The sequence below is a fragment of the Meles meles genome, chromosome 17 (genome assembly GCF_922984935.1).
Source record: "Meles meles chromosome 17, mMelMel3.1 paternal haplotype, whole genome shotgun sequence".
Lineage (NCBI taxonomy): Eukaryota > Metazoa > Chordata > Mammalia > Carnivora > Mustelidae > Meles > Meles meles.
In genome coordinates this window covers 48,665,099-48,680,979 of record NC_060082.1, presented here as the reverse complement: position 1 = coordinate 48,680,979, position 15,881 = coordinate 48,665,099, and the positions used below count along the sequence as shown (strand labels likewise).

At 43.7% G+C, this 15,881-nt stretch overlaps 1 protein-coding gene, 1 non-coding gene and 1 pseudogene across 2 annotated transcripts in view; 1 reads left to right on the top strand and 2 right to left on the bottom strand.

Annotated features, from left to right (window-relative positions):
- Positions 1-15,881, bottom strand: part of NIBAN1 (niban apoptosis regulator 1) — a 163,652-nt gene that overhangs the window by 83,549 nt on the left and 64,222 nt on the right. The window contains exons 2-5 of the mRNA XM_045983295.1: positions 14,564-14,694; positions 12,192-12,323; positions 6,565-6,679; positions 311-478 (exon numbers count right to left, since the gene is read on the bottom strand). Of these exons, the coding sequence (XP_045839251.1) occupies positions 311-478; positions 6,565-6,679; positions 12,192-12,323; positions 14,564-14,694 (546 nt within the window). The remainder of the gene's footprint in view (positions 1-310; positions 479-6,564; positions 6,680-12,191; positions 12,324-14,563; positions 14,695-15,881) is intronic.
- LOC123928530 lies at positions 1,557-1,661 on the top strand. The gene has a single exon (XR_006815744.1). It is a non-coding gene; the product is annotated as a U6 spliceosomal RNA (small nuclear RNA).
- Positions 10,269-10,382, bottom strand: LOC123928574 (annotated as a pseudogene).

Below are 15,881 nucleotides of genomic sequence, written 5' to 3'. Positions count from 1 at the left end.
CACTTTCTTGCTGTCATTTCAGTAAGAAACATGAAGAAAAAGGAAGAGGATGAATTATACACAAAATCATATGCATGAGTGTGGCTCACGCGTGCCATGGGGTAATGCCCCACATTCTGTTTCATGGAGGCTTCCCAGACCTAACGAAGCAACCAGCAAAGTGACCGTGCTCCCATGTACGGACTCCTGCTTCACACAACTTCCCCTCCTTCCGGGGGGCAGCACTCTCCAGGAACTGTTCTTGAGGCGACTGACCAGCCCTCCTGAGCCACAGCAGCCCTGTGGGGGATGGGAGGGCACCGTGTCCTACCGTGATTCAGATGTCTGATGCAGTCACTGAGGACAGCGCTGAACTTCTTCTGGTCCGCGGCCTCGTGGAAGCAGAAGTAGCCATGTCTGAGGAACGGCTGCCACAGGTACACCGGGAATTCCTTGGGCAAGACCACGAAGGGCTGGGCGTTGTCCTTCTCACTGGAGGCTAAGGCAATGTGGAAAACACAAAGACATTTTTTTTTTAATTTTTTTTTTTTGTTGTTAAAGATTTTATTTATTTATTTAACAGAGAGAGATCACAAGTAGGCAGAGAGGCAGGCAGAGACAGAGAGGGAAGCAGGCTCCCTGCTGAGCAGAGAGCCCGATGCGGGACTCGATCCCAGGACCCTGAGATCATGACCTGAGCCGAAGGTAGCGGCTTAACCCACTGAGCCACCCAGGCGCCCCTTTTTTTAATTTTTAATTTAATTTATTTATTTAACAGAGAGAGAGGAGAGTGCACAAGTAGGTAGAGCTGCAGGCCAAAGCAGACACCTTGCTGAACAGGGAGACTGATGTGGGGTTCGATCCCAGGACCCTGGGATCATGACCTGAGCTGAAGGCAGATGCTTAACCCACTGAGCCACACACAAAGCCACGCCCCAACACAAAGACATTTTAAAACGTGTGTCTTTTATTTAAAATACTTATTTCGGTTCCTGAAGGAAGCTCTTTGGGGCAGGCCGTGGGACAGAAAGGTGGTATGAGATGTCTTCCCAAGATGGTGGGAGATGGCCCTTCAGGCTCTTCTCACTCCCTTCACAGGTAACTGTCTCATTCTAGCCGGTGGCCTCATCCCCTCCCTGACAGGAACAGCCAAGGCCACCAGACATAGTCTTTCTCAACTTCCTCATATCAAGGATCCACAAACAGAGTCTGGGTGTCCCCACTGGCCCTCTTCAGGCTCACGGGCCTGCACAGTCACTCACCCTCCATTCCCCACAGGCTCCCCTTCCACCAGCTTCCCTCTGCCCTGCTCTCCCTGGCTCCTCCCCCTCGATGCCAACCCAACACTTGCTTCTTCCTGCCTCAGTCTGGTTCCTGCCCCACCAGTCAACCCCATGGCTGAGGTCACTGACGTTGTCCTAACTGCCAGCCTGTGGCTTCTTCTTCATTACCTAAGCCTTTTTACTTTTCCTCATGATCTAAGACTTTGAACCTCATCTGAAGTATCTGTTGCTGCTAACTGTCCCTTCTTTCTAAAACATTCTCTCCCCTTGACTCGCAGGATCACCTCTCTCCAGGTGCTTGCTTCGGTAGCACATATACTAAAATCGGAACGATACAGAGAAGATGAGCACAGCCCCTGCATAAGGATCACCTCTCCCCTGGTGTCCTTCGTGCTTTTTAAAAACTGGTCCGTGGGGGCGCCTGGGTGGCTCAGTGGGTTAAGCCCCTGCCTTCGGCTCAGGTCATGATCCCAGCCAGGGTCCTGGGATGGAGCCCCACATCGGGCTCTCTGCTCGGCAGGGAGCCTGATTCCTCTTCTCTCTCTCTCTGCCTGCCTCTCTGCCTACTTGTGATCTCTCTCTATCTCTCTGTCAAATAGATAAATAAAATCTTTAAAAAAAAAAAACTGGTCCGCTTTATTGGGTCCCTCTGCCCCTTCTCTCCATCCCCCTGTGAAGTGTTGGTGTTCGTCCTGCTCTGTCCTGGTTTCACTCCATTTTGACTAGTCTCTGCTCTCCATTGGCATGGTCCTCCACTCCGTGATATGGAACGTTGTTTCTGCAGGTCCTATTTCCTTTCCCTCTACCCTTTCCACCGTGCCTTCTCCTAGAAGATTCTCATTCATCCTTCAAAAATCAGTTCAAAAAAATAAAATAAAATCAATAATAATAATAATAATTTAAAAAATTTTTTAAAGTCAGTTCAAAAGCGGCTCCTCTGGGTGCCTCTGTGGGCACCTTACCACGTCCCTAGAGACAGGGTTGAGTGCTCCCTACCTTGTTCTCCCTAAATATTGTACAGATCTGTTTTCATGTCTGGCACTGACACGCAGGGTGGAGGGCACAGAGTGACAGGAGCTCCCCCGCTGGTTCTCACACAGTCCCCTCCCCTGTGTGTAGTACCAGTCAGTGCCCTGGAGCTCTAAGAGGATGGAAACCACACCTTATGTACCTTTGGACGCTTAGCCCTTAGCAAAGCCGTGGAACCGAGGAGATATTCAACTACAGTTTGTTGATTAAACGTGCTATATTGTCCTAGAAAATCTTAGAAGCTTTAAACGATGGATTTTTACCACTTACTCAAAATCAATTCTAAGAAACTCACATTAAACCATGCTACTATTCAGATCCCTACCTAAATTTTATTCCCTTCCGTCCATTCTGGTTATGCGATTTTACTCTTGGCTAAACAACCCCCAGCTTATTAGCTGACACACTCTACCTACATAAAATGGGCACCAACCTCAGTCAAGGGAAGGACCAAAGGGCCCTCTGAGAGGCCACTGAAAGCATCAGGCATACCTAACAATGAAGCAGAGCCACATGGGAGACTCCAGAACAGTCTTGCTCCTGGCAAATCAATAAATCAAGATTGGGTAAATAAAAAATAGATTTCCTGGGGCATATATGGGGACTCTGGTTCAATGTCCTGAAATCTGAAGGGAACAAAGTAGAATTCGCTAGAAGCACAAACTTGGGCACACCAGTACCTCACAAACTACTTGGCCCATAATATAAGAATGAATCACTGTGGGCGCCTGGGTGGCTCAGTGGGTTAAAGCCTCTGTCTTTGGCTCAGGTCATGATCCCAGGGTCCTGGGATCGAGCCCCACATCAGGATCTCTGTTCAGCAGGGAGCCTGCTTCCTCCTCTCTCTGTCTCTGCTTGCCTCTCTGCCTACTTGTGATCTCTGTCAAAAAAATAAAATCTTAAAAAAAAAAAAAAGAATGAATCACTGTATAAACAAATGAATGAATCAATAATGAAATTCCGTAACACAAAGCTGTAGTTGTAACACATTGTCTGATGAGGAAGCAGAAGGCAAGCTGAGAACCAAGCAAACTGCCCCCCACCCCCCCCACCCCCAACTCCCAGATGGGTTGTGTGTGACGCTCCTCAAGCAGTCCTGGCAAGGGAAGGGAAAAACAGAGGGTTAACTGACAGAGATCACAGTCCTGCAGGACATGGTCTCCATCAGTTACCAAGATCTTAGTGATTTACAAGGAAAAAGCATTCTTATCAATAGCCGAACTTCCAGAGACCCATAACTCACCCGAACATCACCCTCTCTTCCATGAGTGATGGGGGAAACTGAGGCAGAGGGGACCGTGAACAAAATTAAATTTCTTTATGACCTGCAGCCCTAGGACAAGGATCTGAGACAGGCAGAGCATAACATTCCTTCAGGAAGCTTCCAACTGTCTCCAGCCGTCTTCTTTAGCATATGAAAGTCCTTTCAGACACCTCCCCATGTCCTTAAGTCCCCCAACTCCCAAGTATATCATCAGCCATTCCTCAAAATCCCAGTGCAGCGGCTCTTTCTGCCCACGGGGCCGCCCCCAGGCTTTAATAAAATAGCCTTGTTGCACCGAAGAGGTCTCGAGAATTCTTTCTTGGTCATTGGCTCCGGACCCCACCAACATTCCAAAACTATAGCATTATGTCTTTTCCCCTTCTTTCTTAGTTATAAAATCCCTAATTTTCTGATTTGAGTAAGTGACCGTGTAAGACAAAGACTGCATTTCCAGGGGCGCCTGGGTGGCTCAATGGGTTGAGGCCTCTGCCTTCAGCTCGGGTCATGGTCTCGGGGTTCTGGGATCAAGCCCCGCATGGGGCTCTCTGCTCAGCGGGAAGCCTGCTTACCACCCCCACCCCAACTCCCGCCTGCCTCTCTGCCTACTTGTGATCTCTCTCTCTCTCTCTGTGTCAAATAAATAAATAAAATCTTTAAAAAAAAAAAAAGGATAAAGACTATATTTCCAGCTTCCATTGCAACTTGGTGGGTCCCAGTCACTAAGTTGAGTCAATGGGATGGAAACTGAAGTGGCCGTGAAACTTCCTGGAAGGATCCTTAAAGAGAGGGAAGGCTCCACCTCCTCTTTTCTCCTGCCTGCTTTCTGGAACCAGAAAACCATCCCTGACGCTCCAACAGCCCCCTTAGAGTGTATCAGTAAGGGCCACAGCCTAGAGATACAGAGAGACAAGGCAGAAAGAGTCCCTGACATTTACAGAACTGCCCTACCAGCCCTGGACTTGTAATATCCAAAATATCTTTAGCAAGAAATAAAGCCTTACGTATTTGAGTCTTTTGTTGTTTGCAGCAAACTAGATTCTAACTAACGCAATGTCACATAAGTGAATCACTTCAGCAAAATATGAAGGCATTATTGCTACATCATCTTAGCAGAATACTCTGTAAAGAAGAAATGTTTATTCATAACCTCTAGTGCTTTTCTCAAGTGAGGCTAATGCCTTCTATCTTTATTGTGTCTTTATGCTTTCCTGCTGAATTAGTATCACACAGTGAATCTTCCTGATCAACATGATTTTATGGTACAATTCCCCTCGCCCTTCCTAAGATGTCACAGTTTTGTACAAACAACTCAAAAGCAGCACTGACCCTTTAAAAGCTTCACGCCCCATCAAATTCACTCTTCTTAGCCTCTAGTTATCTCTCATTTAACATTTTACAACAATTTTCCAGATGCCATCAATCTGCATTTTTTCTGAGTTGAGTACCAAAGATACCACAAATGATCTACTGTAGAATATTCTATTTTTAAAACTCAGATGGCCATGCCATACAATTAAAAAAAAAAAAAAAAAAATCCTTGAAATACCCCAATCTGAAGCCTTGGGTCAAATGGCTTTAGTCACACAGGCCTTGTGTTGTTTATTCCTATTCATTCCTTCTGATATGATTTCACCAATAAATCAATAAATGTATTGTCCATTCTGACGGATTGCATTGAAAAGTTCTACTGGAGAAATTCCCAAGAGTCATCAAGTTGGCATTCCCATTTCCAGCAGCAGCTCCAGAGCCAAGATGACATACAAGTAGATGTTGAAGGAAAACATAATAATATGTATAGTGCACATAAAGTATTGTTTTAGCCTGAATTACTTAGTAATAGTTTGTTAATCTAGGTTTATGGCCCATGTACTAATCCTATAATAGTCCTATTAAAAACACTATGCTAAGCATTCTACACCAAAATAACAATTGATAGAATGATTCTATTTTTCTCCATAAATTCTAATGATATGATTATGCCCATTAATAAGAACCAGGGCGCTCTTCAAGAAACCAAGTAATTACCGTGTGGTATGATTTACACAAAGCCAGATGGAGTTATTATCCACAGTTCATGAATCTCTATGAAACGCGCTATTTGGTCTCTATATTATCCATCCCTTTCTCTACATGCAAAAAGTGGAATAAATGAGAATTCGAGAATGTCAGAGCTGGAAAGACCTTTCTACATTTTTAAGTTCAAGGGCCTAGAATTGGAGGATCAGAAAGCAGAGAAGCTCAACAATGGCTGGGGAAACACTGATAAGTGTCGCAGAACTAGATAAAAATCCAGCTTCTAAATTTATAGTTCAATACTCTTTCCATGACAGCAGTTATTACTTCCAGTTATTACTTCCAGATTAATGCAATGCTATTTTTATACAGGAGTTATGAGCGACTGTAATGCTTGTTTAAAGCATTTTGTCAGTTCAGGATACTTTATTGCACATCATCCTAAAATTATAAAAATAATATTCCCTGACAGGTCTGGACCTGCTTGCTTAAAGGTGGGATTGCGTACTTCACAGAAATAGGGCCCTACCTATTTGTTTCTGCTGCCCCATGTGATGTGATTAAAGTCAAGGTGCGTGACAAATGAATGGTACATTTTCCATGGGCTAGAACCTGGCTTGTAGCTGACTTGTGTATTACTGAATGTGATTTACAATGGCAGAAGTGGTAAAACGTTTACCCAAATTAGAGAACTTGCATCTTCCATTTGTCTACAAAGAACGAGAGGCTAGCCCAGAGTTTCTCAACCTCAGCAACTATTCGACAGTGAACGTCTTCTGACAGGTACTTCATTGTCAGGGGCTGTCCTATGCAGGAGAGCCTGCTGCCCTCTACCCACTAAATGCTTATAGCACCAGCCTCCCAAGATGTAACGACCAAAATTGTCTCCGGACACTGCCAAATGTCCCCGCAGAGTGAAATCCCTTCCCCCACTGAGAACCACTCCTCCAGCCAGTGTAGGAATTTTGCCTCCAGAAAGAATGCTCAGTGACTCACCAATAGGGTCTGGGAAGAACCGATCAGATAACAAATTATATTCATCTTCTGAGGTTAACACCTTGCCCCCAGCTGGGAGAATTCGGCTTTTAGGAGTCACTCCTTTCTGATAGGCCTGGGGAGAAAAAGGCATCAATAGGTGATTTTTCCCCCATCTGGATTTTTGGAAAATACCAGGAATATTAGAAGGAGACACAGCACACACACTCGGAGACAACAGTTCCTACACTATGTCTCTGAATTACAGCCACACATTTAAAAAATAGGTTTTGTGTACCTGTGACTTGCAAGGTACTTTAGTGATGGTCCCAACATGGTAAATCGGAGTCCTTAATCTCAAGAGATTCACTCTAGGTATGTTTCTCTAGTGGGGAAAACATCACCTCAGTGACTTCCGGAAATCCTGCACCACACCTACCATTTTAGACGCTAGCACCTGAATCATTCTCATAACCACAAGGGTGTTGACACATACAGACACTGCACAAAAGGCTTGGGGACCGATGACGAATGACATGGGGGACATATAATTGCAATGATGGTTGCCATGGATTCCCACCCAAAACAGAAAAGTGTTGCCATGATAAGACATGACACCACATGAGACTGTTTTGCAGTAAAATGATCTGGGATGGAAATGCAACATCATGACATCAGAACAAATTGGGAAATGGAGAAGAGAGGCAGAGAGGGGTACCTTGGTCGCTTACCATCAATAAGATGGCAAGTGAGGAGTCCCAAACAAAACAAATTCTTCTCTTTTAAAATTTTTTTTTAAAGATCTTATTTATTTATTTGAGAGAGAGTATGGAAAGGGGCAGAGCAGAGGTAAAGGGAGAAGCAGACTTCCCGTGGAGCAGGGAGCATGGTGGGGGGACCCTGGGAGCATGACTTGAGCCGAAGGCAGATGCTCAACCAACCGAGATGCCCAGGTGCACCGGTCATTTCCCATTTGTAAGAAGCACTACTCAACGGCGTAAGCACATCAGGGACCCAGGGCACAACCGAGAAGAATCTAAAGTTGTGACTTTGAGAATGCCTAGGAGGAGTTCAGCTCAGACTGGCCTTAAGACTGAATTGCATTATTTGTTCTAACAGGCCCCAATTTGGACTTTTATAAACATTATGTTATTTAATACTCAAAACAGCACTAAGAATTAGTTTCTTCCAGCTTAGCAAACTCAACACACAAAAAACAAATAATCCAATCAAGAAATGGGCAGAGGACATGAACAGACATTTCTGCAAAGAAGACATCCAGATGGCCAATAGACACATGAAAAAGTGCTCCAGATTACTCGACATCAGGGAAATACAAATCAAAACCACAATGAGACACCACCTCACACCAGTCAGAATGGCTAAAGTTAACAAGTCAGGAAATGACAGATGCTGACGAGGATGCGGAGAAAGGGGAACCCTCCTACACTGTTGGTGGGAATGCAAGCTGGTGCAACCACTCTGGAAAACAGCATGGAGGTTCCTCAAGAAGTTGAAAATAGAGCTACCCTATGACCCAGCAATTGGACTACTGGGTATTTTTACCCTAAAGATACAAACGTAGTGATCCGAAGGGGCACGTGAACCCGAATGTTTATAGCAGCAATGTCCACAATAGCCAAACTAAGGAAAGAACCTAGATGTCCATCAACAGATGAATGGATAAAGAAGTGATATAAATATGCAATGGAATACTATGCAGCCATCAAAAGAAATGAAATCCTGCCATTTGTGACAACGTGGATGGAACTAGAGGGTATTATGCTTAGCGAAATAAGTCAATCGGAGAAAGACAATTATCCTATAATCTCTGTGATATGAGGAAGTGGAGATGCAACATGAGGGGTTTGGGAGGCAGGAAAAGAATAAATGAAACAAGAGGGGATCAGGAGGGAGACAAACCATAAGAGACTCTTAATGTCACAAAACAAACTGCGGGTTGCCGGAGGCGGGGGGGTAGGGGTGTAGGGAGAGAGTGGTGGGGTTATGGACATTGGGGATGGTACGTGCTATGGTGAGTGCTGTAAAGTCTGTAAACCTGGGGATTCACACACCTGTACCCCTGGGGCTAATAATATATTATATGTTTATAAAAAAATAAAAAATTAAAAGAATTAGTTTCTTCCTCCATTTTATAAATGAGAAAACTCAAGCTCAAAGAACATGTCAATTGCCCGGTAGTGAGCTGATGAAAATCTTGGGTTCACATCCGGGTCTGTCCATAAAGTGTACAGGGCATGAATCCTGAGTGAGAACGTTTCATTTTTTTCCTGCTTAATTACCTGCCCAAACTGGACTCTCAATGAAATAATAGGCAATTTATGGGTACTTAATATGTAATTCTTTGGTATAATTAAAAAATATACCTTTCTATAAATTAAAAAAAACAGGATATTATTAAAACTTCGGGGAATTATGGCAAACTGCATGAGCATTTTTTAAAATTTCCAAGTTTTAGGGGAACTTGGGTGGCTCAGTGGGTTAAAGCCTCTGCCCTCAGCTCAGGTCCTGATCCCAGGGTCCTGGGATCAAGCCCCGTATTGGGCTCTCTGCTCAGTAGGGAGCCTGTTTCCCTTCCTCTCTCTCTGCCTGTCTCTCTGCCTACCTGTGATCTCTGTCTGTCAAATAAATAAATAAAATCTTAAAAAAAAAAAAAAAAAAGAACCTAAAATGTCTATAGCCCTTCACAACTCTCTCTTGTCCCAGCAAGAGAGGGAACATAAGCAGAGGAAGTGGGAGAGGGAGCAGCAGTCTCCGCACTGAGTAGGGAGCCCAAACTGGGGCTTGATCCCAGGACGCTGGGATCATGAGTCTAGCCGAAGGCAGATGCTTAACGACTGAGCCATCCAGGCGCCCCTGAACACGTTTACTTAAAAATGATGAGCAAGCAAAGAAAGCAAGATAGTCCATAAATTGCAAGTTGAAGGGGTGTCTGGGTGGCTCAGTGGGTTAAGCCGCTGCCTTTGGCTCAGGTCATGATCTCAGGGTCCTGGAATCGAGCCCCGCGTCAGGCTCCTTGCTCAGTGGGGAGCCTGCTTCTCTCTCTGCCTCTACCTGCCTCTCTTCCTGCTTGTGCTCTCTCTCTCTCTTTCTCTCTGTCAAATAAATAAATAAATCTTTTTTTAAAAAAATTGCAAGTTGAAGGAGCAAGCTAGAAAAAAATGAAGAGAAGGAAAAGTCCCAAAATCTGATTCAAAATTAAAAGTTCAGGTAGTCACAACCTGAGGGTTTTGAAGGGGCGGGGGTGGGAGGTTGGGGGAACCAGGTGGTGGGTAAAGGGAGGGCACGTATTGCATGGAGCACTGGGTGTTGTGCAAAAACAATGAATACTGTTACGCTGAAAAAATAAATAAATTAATTAAAAAAAAAAAAAAGTTCAGGTAGTCCCAAATGTACTAAAAACCTTAACAAGTCCAAGAGCAAGCTCCATGAGTGTTTCCTCTCAATGAGTTAGTAGCAATCATACCATAACGGCCCCACACTTGGCTCTGCCAGTGGTTGACCATATGCTAAGTGCTTCAATATGTTCATTTATTTAATCCTTACAACAACATGGTCACCATTTTACAGATGGAAAAACGGAGGCACAGGGAGATTTATAACTTACGCAAGGACACCTATCCAGTAACTGGCAAAGGTGTGATTCAAAGCACATTATATTAACCATTATATTCTACTGCCTCTTCTCAAGCTTCCCGGAAAGAACACTGTAATGTGCCATAAAAAATATGAGGTGATTTCTTTTATTTTTTTTCAATTAGCAATAATCGCGCCTCGGATAAACCTCATTGGCTACGATACTGCCACTGCGCAAAGCTCGTTTATTTTTTTTAAGATTTTATTTATTCATGGAGCGCCTAGGTGGCTCAGTGGGTTAAAGCCTCTGCCTTCAGCTCAGGTCATGATCCCAGCGTCCTGGGATCAAGTCCCGCATTGGGCTCTCTGCTCCTCAGGGAGCCTGCTTCCTCCTCTCTCTCTGCCTGCCTCTCTTCCTGCTTGTGATCTCTGTCTCTCAAATAAATAAATAAAATATTAAAAAAAAAAAAAAAGATTTTATTTACTCATTTGAGAGAGAGAGGGAGAACACGTAGGAGAGGGAGCCCAACGCGCGACTTGATCCCAGGACCCGGGGATCGTGATCTGAGCAGAAGTCAGACACTTAACTGACTGAGCCACCCAAACACCCCTGAGGTGATTTATTATTATCATTATTGTCTGTAGTGCATTGATCATTTGCTTCTGAGAGCAAATCAAGTGCTGAATAAAGTCCTAATAGAGAGAAGCAGAGAAGATATTCACTTAATGAATGTTGAAAAGAATAAGACTAACAGGAGAACACTTGAACATTGCCTAGTAGCCTGTGGAATAAGTTCAAACTGTATTTTCCTTCTATTTCCCATCAGAAATTGAAAGGAAATACACTGACTTGTCAGTCTTAAGTTTCTTCCTAAGGCTTTGGCATCTGAGGTATTATTGAAAGTATCCACGGGGGCGCCTGGGTGGCTCAGTGGGTTAAAGCCTCTGCCTTCAGCTCAGGACATGATCCCAGAGTCCTGGGATTGAGACCTGCATCTGGCTCTCTGCTCAGCAGGGAGCCTGCTTCCTCCTCTCTCTCTGCCTGCCTCTCTGTCTACTTGTGATCACTGTCTGTCAAATAAATAAATAAAATCTTTAAAAAAAAAGAAAAAAAATATCCATGGAGGTCACCCTGACTTCTCTCAAACTTGGAGTCAAGAAAGCAGAGTTTTAAACCTGGTACCACCTTTAACTGATAAACAGTAACTATTCACTCCAAAGGGAGCTCGAGGATCTATGTAGACCAAAAATGGGCACAGTGCAAGATCTGGAAGGAACCGGTGGGATCATTCAGCCTGACTCTCTGACGTAACTGAGGCCCAACCTAAACTTTCATGTTCCCAATTCACTGCCCAGTGTCCTCTCCTCTAGAACCAAATGACCTCCCCACGTGGAGAGAGAAACGGGAACCAACAAAAACAGAAGTCCTCCCAGGCACTAGGCACGTTATACATGACCTCATTTTCTCCATAGCTTGCAGACATCTTATATTTGATAGTCATCTAATGATTTTACAGAAAAATCATATGATAACCAGGAAAAAGTTAAATGAAAAAAAAAATCCGTTAAGTGGAATAAAGTCTTAAAATGCCCGACTTTCTGGGAACCCATGCAAATGCAGTCATAGTCTTATTAACTCCTCAGCTGCTTGTCACATAGGAGGCTTACCAGTAGGAAGACATGGAGACACTGAGCAGAGAGGGAGACATATCAGAGAGTGACAAAAGACCTTGAAGCTGAATGATCCTAGGAAAGGCTCCTGCACTGGTCACTTAGTGTAATCTATTTTCACACTCACTTGCAATTACTCGTTCCAAGTCTGCCTTGCCCAACTGGACTACAAGCATCTGTTTCACCTGCTGTTAGAGGCTCAGAACCTTCTCGAACACTTGGCATATAACAGGCATTCAGTAAACATGTTAACGAAAGTAAGTAGCTGCATGAGTGAGTGCTTATTGAAGGAATCGGTCTCGAAGGAGAAGGCATGTCCATCAACCCAGCCAATGTTGAAGAATGTTGTAAGGACCAGCGCAAACAAGGAAACATCTCACCTCTTTGTTCTCATAGCTCTCCACAGCAAAATCATTTTTAACCACAATGTACCGCTCCTTCCATTTCTTTATGTCTTCAGCAAACTGGGATAGCTCTGCTTCATACAGAACAGTTCCAGGCTCCAATGGCGGCTTTAAAGAAGGTAAATACCATTAATCATAACAACAAAAGATAACACAACATGCTGTCACCAACTCTATCCATGGGAGTTCGGGAGTTCAAGGAACGTTCTAGGAAACTATCTCGTGCTGAGATCCTGGGGACATTGTTGCTTCCCCCCACCTCCCTCCATACTTCTGCTCCCTGCTCCCTCTGACCAGTCGCAAATATTTGTCTTACTGATATGTTTGTGACTTCCATTTCCCTCCATTGTGCTGCAAGAAGAGAAGCAGACGGTAGAAGGGACTGTCTGTAGTAATAAGGTTGTGCCCTTGTATACATGTGACTTAACAAGAAACTCTGAAAGAGGTAGTTAAGAGTCAGTTGTGGCTGTATACCCCCAACACCTTGAATAGGCCTGAAAACAGGAGAATTAATAGGCTGCTCCCTTATCCACCATACCTTCAGGTATAGCCTCGAGGGTCAGAGGTCTTTTCAGATCCAAAAGCCCTGGGGACACAGTCTATAAATACTTGCCCCATCTATCTACATGCTCTTCAAGGAGACCATGTTTGCCCTCTGGTTGAAGAATGAGCAGGCTAGCCAGCAAACTCCAGTTCCACCTTTCTCCTTAAGTAAAACTTTAATGATTCCTCGTTAACCTTGGTGACATATTTGCTATAGGGAAGTCTCTGCCAGCTTCTTAGTTAGGTCTCCCTTTGGGCTAACCGTGTAAAGAATAACTCCCATCCTTTCTCATAGTAAAAATCCCTGTATTATCTCAAAATACAGGAATGGGCTTCCTGTCTTTCACCGGTCACTGAATTCTTTATTTGCCTTTTGGCACATTCCTCTTTCCTGATTTTTCTCCTCCGGCAAGGCTATTTCCTACCAATCCATCTTCCTGGATCCTTCTCCTTTTCTTGGTCTCCAAGTGTCGGCTAATTATCTATTCAATATTTCCACAGGTGTTTGTCAAATATACATCTCAAACTTACACGGCCAAAAGGGAACTCATTGATTCCCACCCACCTCTGACTCTTCCTTCGAGTAAAAGGCAACTCCTTGTACTTACTTGCTCAGGCTAAAAACCAAGACGTCATCCCTGATTTTCTCTCTTCTTCTATAATGTCCTGTCCAATCCATCAGCAAGTTCCACCAGCTCTATCTCAAGTCCATTTTGACTTGGGCCTTTCCTCACGACTGCTACCATCACCGTCCTAATCCAACTTGTCTTCACCGATCTTTTCTTGCGTTGCTACAGTGTCCTCCTCACCAGTCTACAAGCTCCCCTCTTATCCCTCATCATGGTCTATTCACTATAGAGAGCCCAGAGAGATCGCTGAAAATTGCAAGTTACTCTGTATTTGATATCCTCCAATAACTTCTCTTCACATTTACAAATAAAGACCCTTATCATGATCTACCTCTCCTCCATGGTCTGGTCCTTCCCTTTCACTCCGTAATGATTTATCACCCTTTCTCCCTTACTCATGCTGTTCACAGGACACAGTCTTCTTGATGTGCTTATGACTGCTACAGGGCCTTTGCACTTACTGTTCCATATCCTGCAGATACTCGCACAGCCTACTCTTATTTCACTCCAGTTCCTGCTCAAATTTCATCTTCATAGAGGGCTTCTCTGATCATTTTCTCTAAAATAAGACTCCTGCTTCATTTTTCTATGAGCATTTATTATGACCTGATACCATCTGATATTTGTTTCTTTGTTTACTGTCTGTCTTCTATTTTTGAATATATACAGGAAAGCAGAGAATTTGTCTTGATCCCCAATTCTTGGAATAGGGCCTGACACATAGTAGGTGTCAATGAATATGTGTCGAGGTTGTGGGTAATTATGGAGCAAATGAGAAAGAATAAATCAGGAGATTTGAAAAAAAAATCATATTTGATCAATGACCAAAACAAAAATGCCCATAATATAAGGCACTAAAATTATGAATTTTTTTTTAAACTGAACTTCACTACAGCAAGTCAGATTTCCTGATATTAAAGTATCAGTGTGGGGAAAACAATAAAATTGGATCACACTAATTTTCTAATATGGATTACACCACCAACAAGAAACCATACACTCTAACTTCTAGGCAGACAGAGTTGTTTGTTTTTTTGTCAGTTTTTTGACCGTGAAATGATTTGAGAAGAGATTTTTTTTAAACTACCATTTAAATTACTGCTTATTTCAGAAACGTTATGAGTTATAAAGCATTGTTCAGTGGGAGAAATTGTCAACCAAACGTCCATGCGTTACCTTGGTCTTCAAAAACTGTGATGTTAAATCTCTTTGCTGTTCTACTTCACTGCGTACATGATTGCAGAAAGCCACAGAGTACTGGCGACTATAGTAGGGACTGAAGTTTTTGATAGTAGCCTCAGTTTTCCCTAGAAAAATATGAAAATGAGAAATTAGAAATACAGCTTCTCTTACAGAAGAGGCACATATCTGCCCCTCTAAGACACAGTTTCCCAGGGATTTGTTATGAGTTCGCATTCTCTGAGAACTTTGTAACATGCCATACGTGCCTTTATCTCTGCCTCTCCCTGACGTCATCCTGAGAGACTCTGCTTTCCCTAAGGACCATCCATCCAGCAACCGATAGAAACTGTCTCCATCTTACATCAGCAACAATGCCTTGCCAAGGCCATAAACTTAGCCATCCTTCTACATCTTTCTACAGCTACCACTCTACCTCACCCGATTCTCCACCTCAACTTGCTTTTCATCCCCCCGCCCCCCACGTCCAGTCATCCAACTCCTACACAGTCATCCCAGGGTCCACCATTCCAACTCCACACACACATCATTCTGTTTTTCTTCAGTCCCTGAGGCTTTAATTCATCTTGCTGACCCACAGCCCTGGATAAAATCAACAAACTCTTTCTTTTAGCTCTGGCCCTATGTTTCTGGGTAAATTTTTTATGTGACTCAAAGCCTTATATAATTACTATGAAGTAGAGGGAAAAGCTTTGGTTTAACAGTGTAGAGACCTGAGCTGTGGTCCCAGTTCCAGGGAGACAGAAACCAGCTGGATGACCTCTGTCGAGTCCCTTGTTCTCTCTGGGCTCCACTGTCCCTAACTATAAAGGCAGGTGCTCACTATTCCATACTTTACTTGGAAACTCTGTGATATTGAAGTATAACCATGAGTAGAGCTGCTTTTCAAGAAGAGAGAGCAGCATAATCTCTCCACACCAGAAGAAAAAAGCTTCGGGTCAATCACAGAGGGAAAGGGGGTTGTTGGAGGACATGAGACAGAAGAAGAGGGAGAGTCAGGCACTAGGAATATTCTTGAGCTTTTCCAACCTGGGCTTCGCTGTAGAGAGTAGGAAAATTGCAAAAGAGGGAAAGGGGAAAAAGAAATTGGGGAGGAAGGGCAAAGGAATATTCTGAGACAGATTAGAAATCCTCACAACCTTTGAAGGACTTGCTACAAAGTCGAGAAATAAACACGGGCCCCACTGACGGTGTTTACAAGCCGTTAGTCCTTGGATTAAGATATTATCTTGAGAAAAAAATAAACCTGATATGACATTCCAAAATATTTTTTAAAACTTCATGTGAACTTGGC